The sequence below is a fragment of the Hyperolius riggenbachi genome, chromosome 9, assembly GCF_040937935.1.
Source record: "Hyperolius riggenbachi isolate aHypRig1 chromosome 9, aHypRig1.pri, whole genome shotgun sequence".
In the NCBI taxonomy this organism is placed as follows: domain Eukaryota; kingdom Metazoa; phylum Chordata; class Amphibia; order Anura; family Hyperoliidae; genus Hyperolius; species Hyperolius riggenbachi.
Window position 1 is genome coordinate 2,380,715 of NC_090654.1, and position 24,856 is coordinate 2,405,570.

The 24,856-nt window shown below is 52.6% G+C and overlaps 1 protein-coding gene across 1 annotated transcript; it reads left to right on the forward strand.

Moving 5' to 3' along the window:
- The first annotated feature begins 258 nt into the window (after positions 1 to 258).
- Positions 259 to 14,612, forward strand: TOMM22 (translocase of outer mitochondrial membrane 22). Its single transcript, XM_068251781.1, has 4 exons — positions 259 to 409; positions 2,975 to 3,093; positions 8,048 to 8,165; positions 14,235 to 14,612. The coding sequence occupies exons 1-4, from the start codon at positions 326 to 328 to the stop codon at positions 14,295 to 14,297; spliced, it is 384 nt and encodes a 127-aa protein (XP_068107882.1). The 5' UTR covers positions 259 to 325; the 3' UTR covers positions 14,298 to 14,612.
- Positions 14,613 to 24,856: the final 10,244 nt, after the last annotated feature.

Below are 24,856 nucleotides of genomic sequence, written 5' to 3' on the forward strand. Positions count from 1 at the left end.
GCATCACACCGTCCTATTACTGGCTGCCAGAGGGCGGGGCTGGCGATGTATACTATGTGAGGTTGTCACTGGAGGGCGGGACCATGACGTGTCCGCGCTGGGAGAAGGCGTGGTCAGAGACGTGTCCGCGCTGGGAGAAGGCGTGGCCGGTGACGTGTCCGCGCTGGGAGAAGGCGTGGTCAGAGACGTAGCCGCGCTGGGAGAAGGCGTGGCCGGTGACGTAGCAGCGCCGCTCTCTCTCCTGCGCTGATCTCGGTGGTGCGCGCGTCTTCCGGTGACGCAGTTTCCGGGGGGCGGGGTGACCTCTGAGCGGCGTGCAGCAGACATGGCGGCCCCGGATGTGGCGGAGCTCCCGAGTATTCGGAGTCCGGAGACTGAGGAGGAGGAGGAGCTGGAGGAGGATGACGAGGTGAGGAGCCCGGGAGGGGGCGGGGCTGCATGTGGTGTCCTCCCCCTGCCAGGCTGCCCATGTGGGGAGTGCAGGATGATCCCGGCCTTACAGCACCCCTGAGGTGACAGGGACATGAAGGCTGCCATATTACACAATACCAGTTCCCTGGCTGTGCTGCTGGTCTCTCTGGCTGCAGTAGTGTCTGAAACAAGCAGTCACCTGATCTGCATGCTTGTTCAGGGGCTGTGGCTACAGGTATTAGAGGCAGAGGATCAGCTGGGCTGCCAGGCAATCTGCATTGTGTAAAAGGACATAAACATGGCAGCCTCCATATCACTCTCACTTCAGGTTCATTTTGTCGCCAAAATGATCATATTCACACTGTACTTACCTGGAGCTTCCTCCAGCCCCGGCAGCCGACATATTCACACTGTACTTACCAGGGCTGTGGAGTCGGTACAAAAATCCACCGACTCCGACTCCTCAGTTTAGGATTCCTCCGACTCCTCTAATTTGCATATTACAATTTTGTTGATTAAAAGTATGTAACATGAAATTCGTCTCTTAACTGCCAACGCTTAGGAATTTTACAAGACAACTGAAGTGAGAAGGATATGTAGACTACTATATTTATTCCATTTAGACTAAAACTAGTCCTTGGTAAGAGTACTTGTAAAAGGTACAAACCGGAACAAAGAACATCTATCAGGCCCTAGGCAATGTAACTGTGGGTACATGTAAGAGTGATGTGCAGGTACTCTGCAGGGGAATGAGGAGATTCTTCCTCTATTACACATTCTTCATGCACAATCTGAACATGGATCAGGCCCTAGGCAATGTAAGTGTGGGTACATGTAAGAGTGATGTGCAGGTACTCTGCAGGGGAATGAGGAGATTGTAAACAGACAACACCTCTGTGTTCAATGTGCACAGCATTCTCAGTGGATTCCCTGCAGCTCTGTGGGGAGTGCATATGTAGAGTATAGTACTACTGTGTAACAAAGCAAACCTGAGACAGATGAAATTAAAGTTTTATACAGACCTGGGGCTTCCTCCAGCCGCCTTCAGGATAATCAGTCCCTTGTTGTCCTCCTCCACCACCTGGATCTTCTGCTATGAGTCCAGGTACTTGAGTCAGTCAAGCGTAGTGCGCATGCACACACTCCGCCGCCAGGAGCATACTACACCTGTGCAGCACTATTGCGCAGGTGCAGAATGTTCCTGGCTGTGGGAGCGGCATGCGGCCGGACAGCGCTGACTGGCTGAATTACCAGGACTCATAGCAGAAGATCCGGGTGGTGGAGGACAGCGAGGGACTGATTAGCCTGAAGGGGGCTGGAGGAAGCCCCAGGTATGTATAAAACTTTACTTTTCATCCTTCTCAGGTACCCTTTAATTCGTAGTCACCAAACCAAATTTTAACAACATATCAAATTATTTGATTTCATCAGCAAAGGGAGTGCATACATTTGCATAAATCAGCATCAATGCAGAATTATTTCCATCTCGTTGACCATCTCTATTAGTGACACAGCTACACATCAGGCTTTATTCTTACAGCATAGATGTTATTTAGTATATATAAGAGATTCCTGTGTACACATCATATATACAGTCACAATCAGATCTGTATATCTGACCTTAAAAATACGGGGACTGCTTTATTGAAGCAGCACAAGTAACTAATTTTGATTGCTTTATGATGACTTTTATCTGAGAAATAGAACATTTTATCATATTTTCTATTTTAATTACAGTTTAAATTCATTAGGAGTCGGAGTCGGTGCATTTTTCCTCGACTCCGACTCCAGGCACCCAAAATTGCTCCGGCTCCACGACTCCACAGCCCTGGTACTTACCCGGGGCTTCCTCCAGCCCCTGCCAGCCGACATATTCACGCTGTACTTACCCGGAGCTTCCTCCAGCCCCTGGCTGCCGACATATTCACGCTGTACATACCCGGGGCTTCCTCCAGCCCCTGTCAGCCGACATATTCACGCTGTACTTACCCGGGGCTTCCTCCAGCCCCTGGCAGCCGACATATTCACGCTGTACTTACCCGGGGATTCCTCCAGCCCCTGGCAGCCGACATATTCACGCTGTACTTGCCCGGGGATTCCTCCAGCCCCTGCCAGCCGACATATTCCTTCACTTGTATCACAGCAGCCAATGATTTGGGGAAGATGATTGTGTGATATAATCTGCCTCCTATACTGCAGATAATTCATAAACTATAAGTAGAAATAGACCAATCGATTGCTGCCAGTTTGGCCTATCCCGATTCTGAGCCAATACCAACTAAACAACCTCAGCATCACGCAGGACACCTATCATTAGGGCTCCAGTAAAAGGTAGTGAATTGTCATAGCCTCAGACTAGATGGAGACTACAACTTCTCTTCCAGTGTTCCTGTCTAGCCGATGTTTCAGCAGTGTGAATGTCACCTGAGTTGATCATGGGTTTCTGTAACACAAGGTGGGGTCAGTGTCCCGCTCAGCCGGTGGGCTTCAGCCTGGCTACTCACACTGCAGGTCAGCCGTACACAATGTGCAATCTAATGGTATTTATTGGCTCTTTGTGCAGCTGGATGAGACCCTGACGGAGAGACTTTGGGGACTGACTGAGATGTTTCCGGATACTCTGCGGACGGCGGCTGGAAGCACCATAGACCTCTCCATGTCTGCCGCCAAGAAGATGTACAGGTTGGTGACCTCTTATCATCCTCATCCTGCGTATTGTCTGTCCAGAATATTAGTCTGCTAAAGTAATACATTTATAGTAATCTAATCTATAACAGCATGCCACACAATTGTCATTTTTGATTGATTTTCAGCCAAAAATTGATCATAATTTCAATCAGACGTGGCGGGGGAGGGGAGAGGAGGCAGATCGACAACCCGCATTGCACTGTATACAACAATGCAACACTTAGGTTAGATAGATTTTCAATAGATTTCCAGCTGAAATTGATTGAAAATCTGTGTACAATGTATGGTGGGGCGTTTGATCCATCTCAGATCAGAGAACTATCGGTTTGTATGCCATATTGGATGGCAGTCTGTGTGTGTATGGCCACCTTAACCTGACAGATGTGAGTTACATTACACAGAATACCCGTGCTCCTTATCTCCCAGCTTCCCCCGATCAGCCTCGGGCTGCCCCTCGTGTTACATGTACAGTATACACCAGACTTATGCCGTGCTCCTTATCTCCCAGCTTCCCCCGATCAGCCTCGGGCTCCCCTCGTGTTACATGTACAGTATACACCAGACTTATGCCGTGCTCCTTATCTCCCAGCTTCCCCCGATCAGCCTCGGGCTCCCCTCGTGTTACATGTACAGTATACAACAGACTTATGCCGTGCTCCTTATCTCCCAGCTTCCCCCGATCAGCCTCGGGCTTCCCCTCGTGTTACATGTACAGTATACACCAGACTTATGCTGTGCTCCTTATCTCCCAGCTTCTCCCGATCAGCCTCGGGCTCCCCTCGTGTTACATGTACAGTATACACCAGACTTATGCCGTGCTCCTTATCTCCCAGCTTCCCCCGATCAGCCTCGGGCTCCCCTCGTGTTACATGTACAGTATACACCAGACTTATGCCGTGCTCCTTATCTCCCAGCTTCTCCCGATCAGCCTCGGGCTCCCCTCGTGTTACATGTACAGTATACACCAGACTTATGCCATGCTCCTTATCTCTCAGCTTCCCCCGATCAGCCTCGGGCTGCCCCTCGTGTTAGATGTACAGTATACACCAGACTTATGCCATGCTCCTTATCTCCCAGCTTCCCCCGATCAGCCTCGGGCTCCCCTCGTGTTACATGTACAGTATACACCAGACTTATGCCATGCTCCTTATCTCCCAGCTTCCCCCGATCAGCCTCGGGCTCCCCTCGTGTTACATGTACAGTATACACCAGACTTATGCCATGCTCCTTATCTCCCAGCTTCCCCCGATCAGCCTCGGGCTCCACTCGTGTTACATGTACAGTATACACCAGACTTATGCCGTGCTCCTTATCTCCCAGCTTCCCCCGATCAGCCTCGGGCTGCCCCTCGTGTTACATGTACAGTATACACCAGACTTATGCCATGCTCCTTATCTCCCAGCTTCTCCCGATCTGCCTCGGGCTCCCCTCGTGTTACATGTACAGTATACACCAGACTTATGCCGTGCTCCTTATCTCCCAGCTTCCCCCGATCAGCCTCGGGCTCCCCTCGTGTTACATGTACAGTATACACCAGACTTATGCCATGCTCCTTATCTCCCAGCTTCCCCCGATCAGCCTCGGGCTCCCCTCGTGTTACATGTACAGTATACACCAGACTTATGCCATGCTCCTTATCTCCCAGCTTCTCCCGATCAGCCTCGGGCTGCCCCTCGTGTTACATGTACAGTATACACCAGACTTATGCCGTGCTCCTTATCTCCCAGCTTCTCCCGATCAGCCTCGGGCTCCCCTCGTGTTACATGTACAGTATACACCAGACTTATGCCGTGCTTCTTATCTCCCAGCTTCCCCCGATCAGCCTCGGGCTGCCCTCGTGTTACATGTACAGTATACATCAGACTTATGCTGTGCTCCTTATCTCCCAGCTTCCCCGGATCAGCCTCGGGCTCCCCTCGTGTTACATGTACAGTATACACCAGACTTATGCCGTGCTCCTTATCTCCCAGCTTCTCCCGATCAGCCTAATACACCAGACTTATGCCATGCTCCTTATCTCCCAGCTTCCCCCGATCAGCCTCGGGCTGCCCTCGTGTTACATGTACAGTATACACCAGACTTATGCCATGCTCCTTATCTCCCAGCTTCTCCCGATCAGCCTCGGGCTCCCCTCGTGTTACATGTACAGTATACACCAGACTTATGCCATGCTCCTTATCTCCCAGCTTCTCCCGATCAGCCTAATACACCAGACTTATGCCATGCTCCTTATCTCCCAGCTTCTCCCGATCAGCCTAATACACCAGACTTATGCCGTGCTCCTTATCTCCCAGCTTCTCCCGATCAGCCTCGGGCTCCCCTCGTGTTACATGTACAGTATACACCAGACTTATGCCGTGCTTCTTATCTCCCAGCTTCCCCCGATCAGCCTCGGGCTGCCCTCGTGTTACATGTACAGTATACATCAGACTTATGCTGTGCTCCTTATCTCCCAGCTTCCCCGGATCAGCCTCGGGCTCCCCTCGTGTTACATGTACAGTATACACCAGACTTATGCCGTGCTCCTTATCTCCCAGCTTCTCCCGATCAGCCTAATACACCAGACTTATGCCATGCTCCTTATCTCCCAGCTTCCCCCGATCAGCCTCGGGCTGCCCTCGTGTTACATGTACAGTATACACCAGACTTATGCCATGCTCCTTATCTCCCAGCTTCTCCCGATCAGCCTCGGGCTCCCCTCGTGTTACATGTACAGTATACACCAGACTTATGCCATGCTCCTTATCTCCCAGCTTCTCCCGATCAGCCTAATACACCAGACTTATGCCATGCTCCTTATCTCCCAGCTTCTCCCGATCAGCCTAATACACCAGACTTATGCCATGCTCCTTATCTCTCAGCTTCCCCCAATCAGCCTAATACACCAGACTTATGCCGTGCTCCTTATCTCCCAGCTTCCCCCGATCAGCCTCGGGCTCCCCTCGTGTTACATGTATAGTATACACCAGACTTATGCCGTGCTCCTTATCTCCCAGCTTCCCCCGATCAGCCTCGGGCTCCCCTCGTGTTACATGTACAGTATACACCAGACTTATGCCGTGCTCCTTATCTCCCAGCTTCCCCCGATCAGCCTCGGGCTGCCCCTCGTGTTACATGTACAGTATACACCAGACTTATGCCGTGGCCCTTATCTCCCAGCTTCCCCCGATCAGCCTCGGGCTCCCCTCGTGTTACATGTACAGTATACACCAGACTTATGCCATGCTCCTTATCTCCCAGCTTCTCCCGATCAGCCTCGGGCTGCCCCTCGTGTTACATGTACAGTATACACCAGACTTATGCCGTGGCCCTTATCTCCCAGCTTCCCCGGATCAGCCTCGGGCTGCCCTCGTGTTACATGTACAGTATACACCAGACTTATGCCGTGCTCCTTATCTCCCAGCTTCTCCGGATCAGCCTCGGGCTCCCCCTCGTGTTACATGTACAGTATACACCAGACTTATGCCATGCTCCTTATCTCCCAGCTTCTCCCGATCAGCCTCGGGCTCCCCTCGTGTTACATGTACAGTATACACCAGACTTATGCTGTGCTCCTTATCTCCCAGCTTCCCCCGATCAGCCTCGGGCTGCCCTCGTGTTACATGTACAGTATACACCAGACTTATGCCGTGCTCCTTATCTCCCAGCTTCCCCCGATCAGCCTCGGGCTGCCCTCGTGTTACATGTACAGTATACACCAGACTTATGCCGTGCTCCTTATCTCCCAGCTTCCCCCGATCAGCCTCGGGCTCCCCCTCGTGTTACATGTACAGTATACACCAGACTTATGCCGTGCTCCTTATCTCCCAGCTTCCCCCGATCAGCCTCGGGCTGCCCTCGTGTTACATGTACAGTATACACCAGACTTATGCCGTGCTCCTTATCTCCCAGCTTCCCCCGATCAGCCTCGGGCTCCCCTCGTGTTACATGTACAGTATACACCAGACTTATGCCGTGCTCCTTATCTCCCAGCTTCCCCGGATCAGCCTCGGGCTCCCCTCGTGTTACATGTACAGTATACACCAGACTTATGCCGTGCTCCTTATCTCTCAGCTTCACCCGATCAGCCTCGGGCTGCCCCTCGTGTTACATGTACAGTATACACCAGACTTATGCCATGCTCCTTATCTCCCAGCTTCCCCCGATCAGCCTCGGGCTGCCCCTCGTGTTACATGTACAGTATACACCAGATTTATGCCGTGCTCCTTATATCCCAGCTTCCCCCGATCAGCCTCGGGCTGCCCCTCGTGTTACATGTACAGTATACACCAGACTTATGCCGTGCTCCTTATCTCCTAGCTTCCCCGGATCAGCCTCGGGCTGCCCTCGTGTTACATGTACAGTATACACCAGACTTATGCCATGCTCCTTATCTCCCAGCTTCCCCCGATCAGCCTCGGGCTCCCCTCGTGTTACATGTACAGTATACACCAGACTTATGCCGTGCTCCTTATCTCCTAGCTTCCCCGGATCAGCCTCGGGCTGCCCTCGTGTTACATGTACAGTATACACCAGACTTATGCCGTGCTCCTTATCTCCCAGCTTCCCCCGATCAGCCTCGGGCTCCCCCTCGTGTTACATGTACAGTATACACCAGACTTATGCCATGCTCCTTATCTCCCAGCTTCTCTTGATCAGCCTAATACACCAGACTTATGCCGTGCTCCTTATCTCCCAGCTTCTCCCGATCAGCCTAATACACCAGACTTATGCCATGCTCCTTATCTCCCAGCTTCCCCCGATCAGCCTCGGGCTGCCCTCGTGTTACATGTACAGTATACACCAGACTTATGCCATGCTCCTTATCTCCCAGCTTCCCCCGATCAGCCTCGGGCTCCACTCGTGTTACATGTACAGTATACACCAGACTTATGCCGTGCTCCTTATCTCCCAGCTTCCCCCGATCAGCCTAATACACCAGACTTATGCCATGCTCTTTGTCTTCCAGCTTCTCCCGATCGGCCTTGTGGATCGGAACCACGTCTTTCATGATCCTGGTGCTGCCCGTGGTGTTTGAGACTGAGAAGTTACAGATGGAACAGCAGCAGCAGCTACAGCAGAGACAGGTGAGCGGCCTGATGGATGTGCAGCTATAAGCTTTCCGAGTCTTCTCTCTGGAGCGCGTTCATAGAGCAGGAGCGCCGGCCCTGGATGCTTGTGTTTGGTGAATTCTATAGGAAGTTTCAGAAGATGGCGGAATTCACAGCGCTGTGACACTTGGCCTTGGCATGAGCCTGCAGCAGAGCTCTATGTTGTCACTTATCTGTATACACAGACCAGCTCTGAAGGTGGCCAAATATCTGGTGGTGTATGGGCAGATTGACCGTAGATCTCTCTGATCGAATCTGATGAGAGATCTGCCCATACACCGCAGGCCAATTCCTGATTGATATCAGCATGAAATCTATCAGGAATCAGCCTAACACCGCCTGCCCCACCCTGTATAAAAATGCCCGTGCTCCGTAAAATATCACCGCTCTGCCAGCGTGATTCCTGGCCTTCTCCACGTGGCGCCATGTGCATGTTATGATGTCACAAGTGGTACAGGTGCTTGTGGAAAGGGGAGACTTTCAAACACTGCACAAATACATGTGACAACTTGAAAATATGGGAGATGGAAAAAGTACCTCTGATCAGCGCTACACCACAGGAGCACTCTGACCACACGGGGAGCGAGAGGAGCCGTGTCCAGGCTGCGAGGTGAGTATTACCATCAGAGAGGAGCACTCTGACCACACGGGGAGCGAGAGGAGCCGTGTCCAGGCTGCGAGGTGAGTATTACCATCAGAGAGGAGCACTCTGACCACACAGGCAGCGAGAGGAGCCGTGTCCGAGCTGCGAGGTGAGTATTACCATCAGTGAGGAGCACTCTGACCACGCAGGCAGCGAGAGGAGCTGTGTCCGATCTGCGAGGTGAGTATTACCATCAGAGAGCAGCGAGAGGAGCGCTCTGACCACGCGGGGGGCGAGAGGAGCCGTGTCCGAGCTGCGAGGTGAGTATTACCATCAGAGAGGAGCACTCTGACCACGCAGGCAGCGAGAGGAGCCGTGTCCGAGCTGCGAGGTGAGTATTACCATCAGAGAGGAGCACTCTGACCACGCAGGCAGCGAGAGGAGCCGTGTCCGAGCTGCGAGGTGGTATTACCATCAGAGAGCAGCGAGAGGAGCGCTCTGACCACGCGGGGGGCGAGAGGAGCCGTGTCCGAGCTGCGAGGTGAGTATTATCAGAGCGGTGAAGCCAGTCCCAGCAGGTTGTGACAGAGGCGATATTCCACCGGCAGAGAGGAGACTTCAGTGGATCACGTGACCTCGGCAGGTTTCTGTTTCCTTCTATGCCAGTGGTTCCCAACCTTTTTAAAGCTGTGACATGTCACGCCAAATGCTCATACCTCCTTTACACATGAACCCCCCCTCCCCAAATAAAATGCCCTCGGACTCAGTATAGGTAGGTAAGTAGCCAGGTATAGGTGCCCTTAGTATAGGTAGTGAGGTGTAGGTGCCCTTTAGGATAGGTAGCTAGGAGTATGTGCAAGGTGTACGTGCCCCCAGTATAGATAGCCAGGAGTAAGTCAGTATAGGTAGCGTGGTGTGGGTACCTTCAGGATAGGTAGCGAGGTGTAGGTGTCCTTAGTATAGCTAGCTAAGAATAGGAGCCCCCTTAGTAGCATGTGCTGGTGGTGGGTCACTCACCAGCTCCATGCGGTCTCCCCCCATGCTTCTCTGCCTCCACTAGGTGTATAGTTAGAGCAGGGCTACAAAAAATGGCCACCGTTGTCTGCATTTGTGGACATTGGTGACCATTTTCTTGAAGCCCTGCTCTTAATAGATGAGGTGTATCTCAGAAGCGAGACGGGATAAAGCGGGGAGATGCGACGACACATAGCCGGTGCTGCCGCGACACATTTATATAAATATAAATGTGTTGCGGCACACCGGTTGGGAATCTGGGAATCGCTGTTCTATGCGTTCCAGGAAAGATTGTATTCCCGGCCCAGGGTTTTGTCGTGACGAAGATTCCTGCAGAAACCCTGGGTCAGGAATACAATTTTTCTTTGGTAATACTCACCTCGCAGCCTGGACACTGCTTCTCTCGCTGCCCGCGTGGTCAGAGCGTTCCTCTCGCTGCTCTCTGATGGTAATACTCACCTTGCAGCTCGGACACGGCTCCTCTCGCTGCCCGCATGGTCAGAACGCTCCTCGCTGCTCTCTGATGGTAATACTCACCTCGCAGCCTGGACACGGCTCCTCTCGCTGCCCGCATGGTCAGAACGCTCCTCTCGCTGCTCACTGATGGTAATACTCACCTCGCAGCTCGGACACGGCTCCTCTCGCTGCCCGTGTGGTCAGAACGCTCCTCTCGCTGCTCTCTGATGGTAATACCTCGCAGCCTGGACACGGCTCCTCTCGCTGCCCGCATGGTCAGAACGCTCCTCTCGCTGCTCACTGATGGTAATACTCACCTCGCAGCTCGGACACGGCTCCTCTCGCTGCCCGCATGGTCAGAACGCTCCTCTCGCTGCTCACTGATGGTAATACTCACCTCGCAGCTCGGACACGGCTCCTCTCGCTGCCCGCGTGGTTAGAGCGCTCCTCTCGCTGCTCTCTGATGGTAATACTCACCTCGCAGCCTGGACACGGCTCCTCTCGCTGCCCACATGGTCAGAGCGCTTCTTTCGCTGCTCTCTGATGGTAATACTCACCTCGCAGCTCGGATACGGCTCCTCTCGCTGCCTGCGTGGTCAGAGCGTTCCTCTCGCTGCTCTCTGATGGTAATACTCACCTCGCAGCCTGGACACGGCTCCTCTCGCTGCCCGCGTGGTCAGAGCGTTCCTCTCGCTGCTCTCTGATGGTAATACTCACCTCGCAAGCTGGACACGGCTCCTCTCGCTGCCCGCGTGGTCAGAACGCTCCTCTCGCTGCTCTCTGATGGTAATACTCACCTTGCAGCTCGGACACGGCTCCTCTCACTCCCCGCGTGGTCAGAGTGCTCCTCTCGCTGCTCTCTGATGGTAATACTCACCTTGCAGCTCGGACAAGGCTCCTCTTGCTGCCCGCGTGGTCAGAACGCTCCTCTCGCTGCTCTCTGATGGTAACACTCACCTCGCAGCCTGGACACGGCTCCTCTCGCTGCCCGCGTGGTCAGAACGCTCCTCTCGCTGCTCTCTGATGGCAATACTCACCTCGCAGCTCAGACATTGTTCCTCTCGCTGCCCGCGTGGTCAGAGCGCTCCTCTCGCTGCTCTCTGATGGTAATACTCACCTCGCAGCCTGGACACGGCTCCTCTCGCTGCCCGCATGGTCAGAGCGCTTCTTTCGCTGCTCTCTGATGGTAATACTCACCTTGCAGCTCGGACACGGCTCCTCTCGCTGCCCGTGTGGTCAGAGCGTTCCTCTCGCTGCTCTCTGATGGTAATACTCACCTTGCAGCTCGGACACGGCTCCTCTCGCTGCCCGCGTGGTCAGAACGCTCCTCTCGCTGCTCTCTGATGGTAATACTCACCTTGCAGCTCGGACACGGCTCCTCTCGCTGCCCGCGTGGTCAGAACGCTCCTCTCGCTGCTCTCTGATGGTAATACTCACCTTGCAGCTCGGACACGGCTCCTCTCACTGCCCGCGTGGTCAGAACGCTGCTCTCTGATGGTAATACTCACCTCGCAGCTCGGACACGGCTCCTCTCGCTGCTCTTTGATGGTAATACTCACCTCGCAGCCTGGACACTGCTCCTCTCGCTGATCTTTGATGGTAATACCTCGCAGCTCGGCCACGGCTCCTCTCGCTGCCCGCGTGGTCAGAGCGCTCCTCTCGCTGCTCTCTGATGGTAATACTCACCTCGCAGCCTGGACACGGGTCCTCTCGCTGCCCGCGTGGTCAGAACGCTCCTCTCGCTGCTCTCTGATGGTAATACTCACCTCGCAAGCCTGGACACGGCTCCTCTCACTGCCCGCGTGGTCAGAACGCTCCTCTCGCTGCTCTCTGATGGCAATACTCACCTCGCAGCTCAGACATTGTTCCTCTCGCTGCCCGCGTGGTCAGAGCGCTCCTCTCGCTGCTCTCTGATGGTAATACTCACCTCGCAGCCTGGACACGGCTCCTCTCGCTGCCCGCGTGGTCAGAACGCTCCTCTCGCTGCTCTCTGATGGCAATACTCACCTCGCAGTTCAGACATTGTTCCTCTCGCTGCCCGCGTGGTCAGAGCGCTCCTCTCGCTGCTCTCTGATGGTAATACTCACCTTGCAGCTCGGACACGGCTCCTCTCGCTGCCCGCGTGGTCAGAGCGCTCCTCTCGCTGCTCTCTGATGGTAATACTCACCTCGCAGCCTGGACACGGCTCCTCTCGCTGCCCGCATGGTCAGAGCGCTTCTTTCGCTGCTCTCTGATGGTAATACTCACCTTGCAGCTCGGACACGGCTCCTCTCGCTGCCCGTGTGGTCAGAGCGTTCCTCTCGCTGCTCTGATGGTAATACTCACCTCGCAGCTCGGACACGGCTCCTCTCGCTGCCCGCGTGGTCAGAACGCTCCTCTCGCTGCTCTCTGATGGTAATACTCACCTTGCAGCTCGGACACGGCTCCTCTCACTCCCCGCGTGGTCAGAACGCTCCTCTCGCTGCTCTTTTATTGTAATACTCACCTTGCAGCTCGGACACTGCTCCTCTCACTGCCCGCGTGGTCAGAACGCTGCTCTCTGATGGTAATACTCACCTCGCAGCCTGGACACGGGTCCTCTCGCTGCCCGCGTGGTCAGAACGCTCCTCTCGCTGCTCTCTGATGGTAATACTCACCTCGCAGCCTGGACACGGGTCCTCTCGCTGCCCGCGTGGTCAGAACGCTCCTCTCGCTGCTCTCTGATGGTAATACTCACCTCGCAAGCCTGGACACGGCTCCTCTCACTGCCCGCGTGGTCAGAACGCTCCTCTCGCTGCTCTCTGATGGTAATACTCACCTCGCAGCTCGGACACGGCTCCTCTCGCTGCCCGCGTGGTCAGAGCGTTCCTCTCGCTGCTCTCTGATGGTAATACTCACCTCGCAGCCTGGACACGGCTCCTCTCGCTCCCCGTGTGGTCAGAGCGCTCCTGTGGTGTAGCGCTGATCAGAGGTACTTTTTCCATCTCTCATATTCAAGTTGTCACACAGTACTGGAAATTTCCTTTAAGGACCACTCCAACAAAAAAAGTAAGCAGTTAAAATCTGACAGAACCAACAGGTTTTGGACTAGTCCATCTCCTCATGGGGGTTTCTCAGGGTTCTCTTTGTTTTCAAAAGCACAGTCTAACTGCCAAAATAGCATGCAGTTGACTAGGGAGGCTGGCTGGTATCTTACTGTTTTGGCAGTTAAACTGCTGTTCAGGAAATGTTTCTGAAAACATAGATAACCTCTGAGAATCCCCCATGACGCGATGGAGTGGCCCAAAATCTGTCGGTTCTGTCAGATTTTAACCACACTTATTATTTTTTTATTTTTTTCTTGCTGGACTGATTCTTTAAAGAGAAACCGTAACCAAGAATTGAACTTCATCCCAATCAGTAGCTGATACCCCCTTTCCCATGAGAAATCTATTCCTTTTCTCACACGGATCATCAGGAGCTGTGTATGGCTGATATTGTGGTAAAATCCCTCCCACAGAGTGATGTCAGGACCATGGTACTGACATCACACTGTGGGAGCCTTGTTGCATTGTGGGAAATAACAGCTGTTTCCAACTGCCAAAAAAGCAAGCAGCATCTCCTTCCAGTGACATCACCTGCCAGCAGTAAAAAATGTCACTATGTGATAAATGTCAGAATGTAAATCAGGGAGAGGAAAGATTTTACAATGGGCAAACACTGACTAAATCATTTATCCATAATTATTGTAAAAAGGAAGCACTTTTTTATTACATTATTTTCACTGCAGTTCCTCTTCAAATCTTGAGACGATCTTTATGGAGGATTGCGTTGCTTTAGTTACTTAGCGCTGAGGGTGTTGTGACTTAGTTTATCCATTCTCTTTAGCGGGTTTGAGCCAGCTTGTGGCTTTCCCTTAGCAGCACAACGCTGCACCAGTTATCAGTTATACTTGTGTTACTTTCTGTAATAGATACACATTTATACAGGACAGAAATGGTTGATGATCTGATTGTATTCATTTCCTCCGTCAGATCCTTCTAGGCCCGTCTACTGGGATGTCGGGGCCTCTCTCTCCGCTCCCTCCGAAGGTGTAACCTCCAGAGACTCGCAGAGATTGGATGAGATGATGGAGTCCTCTCCCTGACCTCCTGCCGCCTGCCTCAGTACTCTGCATGGAACAGTCGTTAGGAAGAGTCTGCGGGAAGCAGCTGTCTGGGAAATGTTTGGCATGAGATTCCTGAGAACTGGTCATACTTCATCCCCCAGCTCCGCCACACCGGGACAGCCAGGGGACCGGGCTCTGGGTCATTAGTGACATTTATATATATATATATTGGATGTATGTATCATGATTGTGGGCCATCGGTGGACGCAGCTCCAGAGCTGAAATAAAAGTTTTAGCCCGTTTATCCCAGATGTGCGTCTTCCATACATTACAGATGTGCAGAGCTTCCGATCCCTTCAATCTATTTTACATCAGTGCGAAGTTTGTTTATAAGTGAGCCTGAGATGAAAGGCATCGCAGGTCCTTTACTTATCTGGGGCTTCCTCAAGGCCAGTCAGTCCCTCCCTGTCTCCCCGGGTGGCTTACGTCACTGGCAATTCAGCCCAAAAGCCTGGCTGAATCACGCTTCTTCACACATGTGCAACCCAGCCAGGTGCGCTCCCCTGACATGCCTCCGTGGCTGGGAGTGTCCTGCACAGACCACACCCAGGGACAGGAGCATGTCAGGCTGCGCATGCACGACAAAGTGTGACTCGGCCAGGTGCGCTCCCCTGTCACGCCCCCGCGGCTGGGAGTGTCCTGCACAGAGCACTCCCAGGGACATGAGCACGACAGGCCGCACATGCACAACAAAGCGTGACTCGGCCAGGTGCACTCCCCTGTCACGCCCCGCGGCTGAGAGTGTCCTGCATAGACCACTCCCAGAGACAGGAGCGCGTCATGCTGCGCATGCACGACAAAGCGTGACCCGGCCAGGTGCGCTCCCCTGTCACGCCCCCGCGGCTGGGAGTGTCCTGCACAGAGCACTCCCAGGGACAGGAGCGCGTCATGCCGCACATGCACAACAAAGCGTGACCCGGCCAGGCTTTCTGGTTGTATTGTGGGTGACAGGAGCCACCCGGGAGACAGGGAGGGACTGAGCGGCCTCAAGGGGGGCTTAAGGAAGCCCCAGGTAAGTATAGGATCTTAGATGGCTTTCATCTCAGGTTCACGTTAAGCTCTGTTTAGGCTTTTTTTATGCTTTGCTATAAATTTAGCTTCTTAAGGTATTTGCAATGAATCACCATTAAAGCAAATCCGAAGGGCGAGACTCTTCAGGTGTGATATTTGCATTAGTAGCAGGAAGGTTCTGGATGGTAGAGAACCTTCCAGTTCCTCCGGCCAGCCCATCCAGCCCTGCCCTCCAGCCAGCCCATCCTTCCAGTGCTGCCCTCCGGCCAGCCCATCCTTCCAGTGCTGCCCTCCGGCCAGCCCATCCTTCCAGTGCTGCCCTCCGGCCAGCCCATCCTTTCCTTCCAGCCCTGCCCTCCGGTGTATTTATCTCACCAAATCGCGCATCAGAACGTGTTGCTAGAGAACAAACGCATACCTAACGTGCATGGTCAGACCAGGCGTGACTAGCAAGCGCCCAGGAGACCAGCAGTCGGCCAGGCGTGGGTAGCAGGGATGTTCGGTTGAATAGCTAGGCTGGAGGGCAGCGGAGGAATGGGAAGGCTCTTTACTACCCAGAGCCTTCCTGCTACTAAGGCAAGTATCAGACCTAGGGAGTCCTCGGCACTCACTGACCAACACGCCTGCTGCAGTTTCTGCTCCTCCTCAGGGCCTGGCGTAGATTCATGTACTGTGTTTCCCCTAAAGTAAGACATCCCCTGAGAATAAGCCCTAGTAGGAATTCCTAGCATGCTTGAAATATAAGACGAATGTAAGCCCTAGCAGCAGCCCACATGACACCAGCAAGTCATTCTCAATACAAAGCCTGGATACAGGAGAGCAGCAGTATAATGTTCTACAGACCTGTATATGTGTCGGGCAATTTGTGCTTTTGTTGGAGTCAGCTCTCCTGATCTGTCCTGATAAGCATCAGCAGCACTTTCCCTCTTCCCAGGACACACAGCCTATCATAGCTCCTGGCCCAGGAACATGTATGAGGAGACACGTGGCCAGGGCACAGTGGGCGTCGATTTAGAAGCTGGCTTCCAGTATGTGAAGAAAAGTGAGCTGCAGCGTGAGAACAGATCACCACCAGGGCAGAACACTCTGTTAGTAGCAGATTGTGTGTTATCTTATGCCTGGTACACAGCATGCAATGTCACATCAGATAGATGGGTCGATAGAGCATTCCTGACAGATCCGACCGTTTTTCTGATCTCTTCTATGCAAATCAATCAGAAAAACTGATTTATTTATTTGTCATCAAGGGGAATCGGAGTGCTGCACTGTGTGATGCAGTACAATGCTATGGCCCATCAAACATCCACTACTCCTGCACTGACCCTGATCAATCTGAACGTCCCATCCTGTCTGATCGATACTGCTTTTTTGGTTTTAGATCAAATTTGATTGAACATGTTGGTGCAACAGATCTTTGACCAAATCTCCAGGAATAAAACAGGAAATTACTACTCTCTGCCACATGTAACACTCCTCATCCACCTATGCCTAACACTAACCTCTCTGCATTTCCTACCCTCGGCTTATACTCGAGTCAGTCATTCTTTCCTGTGGGTGTTTTTGGTCACATACAGTAGGTACAGTACAGCATACAGGCAATGGAAAGTATGCTTTCCTGTACCTGCTGATGTGTTTAGAGGTAATGCACTGCTGCAGTGTGCGTAACCATAACACTACACGTTACAATGCGATGCTAACGTCGCACTGGGACTGTCCCATAGGATTAGCATTGCAGTACGGTAAGCTGCGTCATGAAACGTCTCGCTGTGAATGCTGCCTCAAGTTGTATTTCTGAAATAAATTGACTTTTGCACAATATTGTAATTTTTCGAACGTCCCCTGTATTTAGTCTGGCAGAGAAGACTGATTATCATGTTTAAATATCCTGTTGGGGTGGGTTATATCAGAGTTCCCCAGCCCTGTCCTCAGGGCCCACCAACAGCGCATGTTCTGCAGAAAACCACAAATATGCACAGGTGGGGTAATTAGTGTCTCAGCAGAGCTGGTTACCTACCTCTGTGGCTTTCCACAGAACATGCTCTGTTGGTGGGCCTGAGGACAGGGTTGGGGAACTATAACTAGGTTATATAATAGGCAGTAATGTCACCCATACATTGCAGTACTTAATTTTCCACCAAGCAATTCACTTTATTGGGCAATCAACTACAGTGTGGTTGATAGAATGTCAATTAAGTAGTAACCAGGGCCGTGGATTTGGTATAAAAATCATCCGACTCCCGACTTCTCAGTTTATGAAACCTCCAACGCCGACTCCGCAGCCCTGCTTGTGGTCACTGATGGAGCTGAACGATGTTGTGTCTCCATGTCTGACACCACAAATCCCTTCTGTGTGATATAAATCGTGAACAGCAGCCAATTACTTTACTGATTGGCAGGGGCGTAGCAATAGGGGGTGCAGAGGTAGCAACCGAATCGGGGACCCGAAGTGCCCTCCCTCTATCACAGTATTAGCTCTGTATTGGTCCTGTGTCGGTAATGATCCCTTCTAGAGATGATTTGAGTAATCCTTAACAAGCTGCTCCCCACCCCCTTCTTGTATGTGATGGTCAGCTAGATTCTAATGCTTCTGACTGAATGTGTATTCATTCTTGAGTGTTTTGTGCGACTTCTCCCTGTACATACACGCTGCTGGGCTCTCTGCAGATCAGTATGTTCTGTTCTCTGGAGAGGTCGCAGAACCACATAATGGTGATCATGAATTGTTGGGGACGATTAGGGATGGACAATGATTGGAAATAATCTCTCCTAACATTCAAATTTCATGTAAATTATATGCAGCGTGAAACTGGACCAATTAGAATAACTTCCTGTATATTCTGAGTAGCTGGAACTTACACCATTTACATTAAAGTGTACCTCAAGGAAAAAAAGTGCTCCCAGGGCATACTTACCTTGGAAGGGAGGAGCCTCTGCATTGTAATGAGGCTTCCCCCGCCCTCCTCTGCAGAGCGGATCCAGTGCTGGCCCCCTGTACACCCCCTTGTCACCGCTTGTCAGGAGCCCCCCGCAGGCGCAGTACCAGCTTCCCCTGTCCTCTGCAGAGCGGATCCAGTGCTGGCCCTCCTGTACACCCCCTTGTCACTGCTTGTCAGGAGCCCCCCGCAGGCACAGTGTTGACTTCTCCTGAGGCTCTCGCGGACATTGCAGAGCCTAATCAGGCTGTACTGCGCAGGCGCCCCACGATCAGACTCTACTATTTCCACCAGAGTGGTGCGTGCTGCGCGCACTGGGCTTAGGTTTGTTCAGGAGTTGCCAGCTCTGGATCTGTCAGGCCACTACTGGATGGTCAGCAGCACCTGTTAGCCCACTACCAAATGGTGAGTGACGTCCCTTAGGGCCCTTTTCCACTAGCAATCGCAATCACAAATCACAAACGCCAGTGATTGCGATTGCGATTTTTCATTAATTCTGTTATGCGATTGCGATTTGCGATTTTCATTTGCATTGCATTATCATTGTAAAAATCGCTCCAGCAAGCGATTGCGATTTGCGATTAGCGATTTCCAAATCGAATCACTGTAGTGGAAAATACTTCTCATGCTTTCTATGATAAAGTAACAACCCTAGCGATTTAAAAATCACTAGCGATTTGCGATTTTGCGATTCAGCAATCACAATCGCTCTAGTGGAAAAGGGCCCTAAGGCCACTACCGGAGGGTCAGCGGGACACCCGTTAGGCCACTATTAGAGGGTCAGAAGCATCCGTTAGGCCACAACTGAAGGGTCAGCAGCGTCCGTTAGTCCACAACTGAAGGGTCAGCGGCGTCCGTTAGTCCACAACTGAAGGGTCAGCGGCGTCCGTTAGTCCACAACTGAAGGGTCAGCGGCGTCCGTTAGGCCACTACCGAAGGGTCAGCGGTGTCCGTTAGGCCACTACCGAAGGGTCAGCGGCGTCCGTTAGGCCACTACCGAAGGGTCAGCGGCGTCCGTTAGGCCACTACCGAAGGGTCAGCGGCGTCCGTTAGGCCACTACCGAAAGGTCAGCGGCGTCCGTTAGACACCGCTGACCCTTCGGTAGTGGCTTAATGGACGCCGCTGACCTTTCGGTAGTGGCCTAACGGACACTGCTGACCCTTCGGTAGTGGCCTAACGGACGCCGCTGACCCTTCAGTAGTGGACTAACGGACGCCGCTGACCCTTCAGTAGTGGACTAACGGACGCTGCTGACCCTTCGGAAGTGGCCTAACGGACGCCGCTGACCCTTTAGTTGTGGCCTAATGGACGCCGCTGACCCTTCAGTAGTGGCTTGTTAGTCCACTACCGAAGGGTCAGCGGTGTCCGTTAAGCCACTATTGAAGGATCAGTGGCGTCCGTTAGGCCACTACTGTAGGGTCAGCAGGGTCCGTTAGGCCACTACTGAAGGGTCAACGGCGTCCGTTAGGCCACTACTGAAGGGTCAGCGGCGTTCGATGGGCCACTACTGAAGGGTCACCGGTGTCCGTGAGGCCACTACTGAAGGGTCACCGGTGTCCGTGAGGCCACTACTGAAGGGTCAGTGGTGTCCGTTTGGCCACTACTGAAGGGTCAGCGGCGTCCTTTAGGCCACTACTGAAGGGTCAGCGGCGTTCGTTGGGCCACTACTGAAGGGTCACCGGTGTCCGTGAGGCCACTACTGAAGGGTCAGCGGCGTCCGTTTGGCCACTACTGAAGGGTCAGCGGCGTCCGTTGGGCCACTACTAAAGGGTCAGTGGCGTCCGTTAGGCCACTACTGAAGGGTCAGTGGCGTCCGTTAGGCCACTACTGAAGGGTCAGTGGCGTCCGTTAGGCCACTACTGAAGGATCAGCGGCATCCGTTAGGCCACTACTGAAGGGTCAGATGTGTCCGTTAGGCCACTACTGAAGGGTCAGCTGTGTCCGTTAGGCCACTACTGAAGGGTCAGCTGTGTCCGTTAGGCCACTACTGAAGGGTCAGCTGTGTCCATTAGGCCACTACTGAAGGGTCAGCGGCGTCCGTTAGGCCACTGCTGAAGGGTCAGCGGCGTCCGTTAGGCCACTGCTGAAGGGTCAGCGGCGTCCGTTAGGCCACTACCAAAGGGTCAGCGGCGTCCGTTAGGCCACTACCGAAGGGTCAGCGGCGTCCGTTAGGCCACTACCGAAGGGTCAGCGGCATCCGTTAGACACCGCTGACCCTTCGGTAGTGGCTTAATGGATGCCGCTGACCCTTCAGTAGTGGACTAACGGACGCCGCTGACCCTTCAGTAGTGGACTAACGGACGCTGCTGACCCTTCGGTAGTGGACTAACGGACGCCGCTGACCCTTCAGTAGTGGCCTAACGGACGCTGCTGACCCTTCGGTAGTGGACTAACGGACGCCGCTGACCCTTCAGTAGTGGACTAACGGACGCTGCTGACCCTTCGGAAGTGGCCTAACGGACGCCGCTGACCCTTTAGTTGTGGCCTAATGGACGCCGCTGACCCTTCAGTAGTGGCTTGTTAGTCCACTACCGAAGGGTCAGCGGTGTCCGTTAAGCCACTATTGAAGGATCAGTGGCGTCCGTTAGGCCACTACTGTAGGGTCAGCAGCGTCCGTTAGGCCACTACTGAAGGGTCAGCGGCGTCCTTTAGGCCACTACTGAAGGGTCAGCGGTGCCCGTTAGGCCACTACTGAAGGGTCAGCGGTGCCCGTTAGGCCACTACTGAAGGGTCAGCGGTGTCCGTTAGGCCACTACCGAAGGGTCAGCGGCGTCCGTTAGGCCACTACCGAAGGGTCAGCGGCGTCCGTTAGGCCACTACCGAAGGGTCAGCAGCGTCCGTTAGGCCACTACCGAAGGGTCAGCGGCGTCCGTTAGACACCGCTGACCCTTCGGTAGTGGCTTAATGGACGCCGCTGACCCTTCGGTAGTGGACTAACGGACGCCGCTGACCCTTCAGTAGTGGACTAACGGACGCTGCTGACCCTTCGGAAGTGGCCTAACGGACGCCGCTGACCCTTTAGTTGTGGCCTAATGGACGCCGCTGACCCTTCAGTAGTGGCTTGTTAGTCCACTATTGAAGGATCAGCGGCGTCCGTTAGGCCACTACTGAAGGGTCAGCGGCGTCCTTTAGGCCACTACTGAAGGGTCAACGGCGTCCGTTAGGCCACTACTGAAGGGTCAGCGGCATTCGATGGGCCACTACTGAAGGGTCACCGGTGTCCGTGAGGCCACTACTGAAGGGTCAGTGGCGTCCGTTAGGCCACTACTGTAGGGTCAGTGGCGTCCGTTTGGCCACTACTGAAGGGTCAGCGGCGTCTGTTTGGCCACTACTGAAGGGTCAACGGCGTCAGTTAGGCCACTACTGAAGGGTCAGCGGCGTTCGTTGGGCCACTACTGAAGGGTCACCGGTGTCCGTGAGGCCACTACTGAAGGGTCAGTGGCGTCCGTTTGGCCACTACTGAAGGGTCAGCGGCGTCCGTTTGGCCACTACTGAAGGGTCAGCGGCGTCCGTTGGGCCACTACTGAAGGGTCAGTGGCGTCCGTTAAGCCACTACTGAAGGGTCAGTGGCGTCCGTTAAGCCACTACTGAAGAGTCAGTGGCATCCGTTAAGCCACTACTGAAGGGTCAGTGGCGTCCGTTAAGCCACTACTGAAGGGTCAGTGGCGTCCGTTAGGCCACTACTGAAGGGTCAGCGGTGTCCGTTAGGCCACTACTGAAGGGTCAGCGGCATCCGTTAGGCCACTACTGAAGGGTCAGTGGCACATGTTAGGCCACTACTGAAGGGAAGGGTCAGTGGCGTCCGTTAGGCCACTGCTGATGGGAAGGGTCAGTGGCGTCCGTTAGGCCACTACTGAAGGGTCAGTGGCGTCCGATAGGCCACTACTGAAGGGTCAGTGGCACATGTTAGGCCACTACTGAAGGGAAGGGTCAGTGGCATCCGTTAGGCCACTACTGAAGGGAAGGGTCAGTGGCATCCGTTAGGCCACTACTGAAGGGTCAGCTGTGTCCGTTAGGCCACTACTGAAGGGTCAGCTGTGTCCATTAGGCCACTACTGAAGGGTCAGCTGTGTCTGTTAGGCCACTACTGAAGGATCAGTGGCGTCCGTTAAGCCACTACTGAAGGGTCAGTGGCGTCCGTTAGGCCACTACTGAAGGGTCAGCGGCGTCCGTTAGGCCAATACTGAAGGGTCAGTGGCATCTGTTGGGCCACTACTGAAGGGTCAGCGGCGTCCGTTAGGCCACTACTGAAGGGTCAGTGGCACGTTAGGCCACTACTGAAGGGTCAGTGGCACGTTAGGCCACTACTGAAGGGTCAGTGGCACGTTAGGCCACTACTGAAGGGAAGGGTCAGCGGCGTCCGTTAGGCCACTACCGAAGGGTTAGCGGTGCCCATTAAACTACTACCAAATGGTGAGTGGCATCCATTAGGCCACTACTGACTCAGCAGCACCCACGCTTAGGCAACAGTCCATGTTCTGCAGGAAACCACAGACCGTCACAGGTGGGGTTACATAGCTCCCAACTGTCCCTCTTTCAGGACTAAATATATATAATTCTCTACAAAAAATGTGTTTGATTGACTCTAAACTTTATTCCCACCCTTTAAATTGATATATTACTTAATTTTAAAATGTTAAAATAAAGGAAAATGAACCAGGATAGAAAGGACCAGTGTGGTTTGAATTATAAAACAACAATTTTTCTTATGAAATCTTTATCCTATGCGTGACTAGGGGTGTGATGGGGGCGTGATTAGGGGTGTGGCTTAAGTGTCCCTCTTTCTCATCTCAAAAAGTTGGGAGGTATGGGTAATCAGTGTCCCAGCATAGCTGATTATCGACCTCTGTGGATTTGCACAGCACATGCATTGCTGGCGGGCGTTGAGGGTTGGAGAACGCAGAGTTATTAGCGAAGGTTGGTGAAGCCGAGAGTTAGAAGCGCTGATTAGGCCTCTCAGGAGGATCGGCACGATATCTCATCTGTGGACGTCCCGGGCGAGTCCTCCATCTGACGTACGCCATAGATGGGGAGGAGACAGACAATGATTCTTCTCCAGTGGGAGGGGACATAAAGTGACGTCATCAGTGGAAATAATCTCCCCAGAAGGTTTTTATGTTTTATATTATATTTGGATAACAAAATACATCTTCTCTGTAAACAGCACAGGAAATAGCGTCAAAAACCCTCTCAGCTGATTCTCACGGTAAATTATACCAAACTCTCGTACAGTCCAAGCCTCACACACTATATCCGATCTGTTACCGATACATGGACTGAATCCATATCCAAATTATCTGTAAAGCTGGCCATACATCTAGCAATTCTGATACGAAGGAATTGTCTTCAGTGTGGTTGATCAAAAGTCGGTCGACTAGAGACCCACACACTACAGGCCATATCCTATGAGATTCACCTTCGATAATTGAGCTGACCGATGTGTCTCCAGGCTCTGAATGGAAAAATCGATTCAGAGTCGATGGAATGACCTGTGAAAAGTAACTGATTCTTGTGCGATTGATCGATATCCTGCATCCTGCTCGATCCACTAAGCTGGTCGATGCGACATGAAATCAGCCACTTTTCATCGATTGGGAATTCAAGGACACGATTCTCTCTCGATTCTATAAAATGATCGAATTAAATAGTTGATCATACAGCCAAATCGCTATTTATGGCCACCTTTACAGATATACTGAACGATATCGGTGGTACAATCCAACCAATCTATCACTGACCGATAGCAAAATGATGTATGGTTATCAATATCGGTGATAGTCCGATCCAACCAATCCAGTTCAGATATGCGGACCAATATTGTGTTAGTCTGATCCAATCAATCTGCTACAGAAATACGGACCGATGTTGGTGATCCATCCATCGGTTATCAAATAGACCAACCGATATGTTAAAGAGGAGCTGTTAGGTATAAGGTCTCAGAGAAAATAAACACATATATCAGTAGCTAAATATTGGCTATACTTACATTACATATGCATTTCACTGTCCACATTTGGACTTCACAGAATTTGTATATAGTATATGCAGAGAATGATGCTCCTGACAGCTCATGGCAGGTTCCATGTTTGTCTGTCTCCTATGAAGCCAATTGTGTCGTCATGTCCTGCCTGCTTCCTGATCACAGAAAAGCTCATACTGAATAACACTAGTGTGCAGTGAATATTAATTAGCCATGTGGCTAGGAACAATAGCGGACTCCTGCAGTGTACTCTGCCCGGAGATTTATCAGTGCTGTGAGCTGGGCTGCATTACATGCTGTTGTAACTTGAGCCTGTAACTTCTCACTAGCAGCCGAGGGGAGGGCCCCAGAATGCTTTGCTGTATGGTATGCGGCCTCTCATCCTTTTTAAGGGCTTGGGAATACAGAGCCTTGCTGTCAGCACACATCAAAAGTAAGAGAGATTTTTAACTTCAGTATTGCCTTTTTGGCTTCCTTCTAAACTGTTTAACACAGGAGAATAGAGGTTTAAATTAGCTTTTGCAGCCTGACAGTTACTCTGGCCGTATATCTTTTTAGTAGGA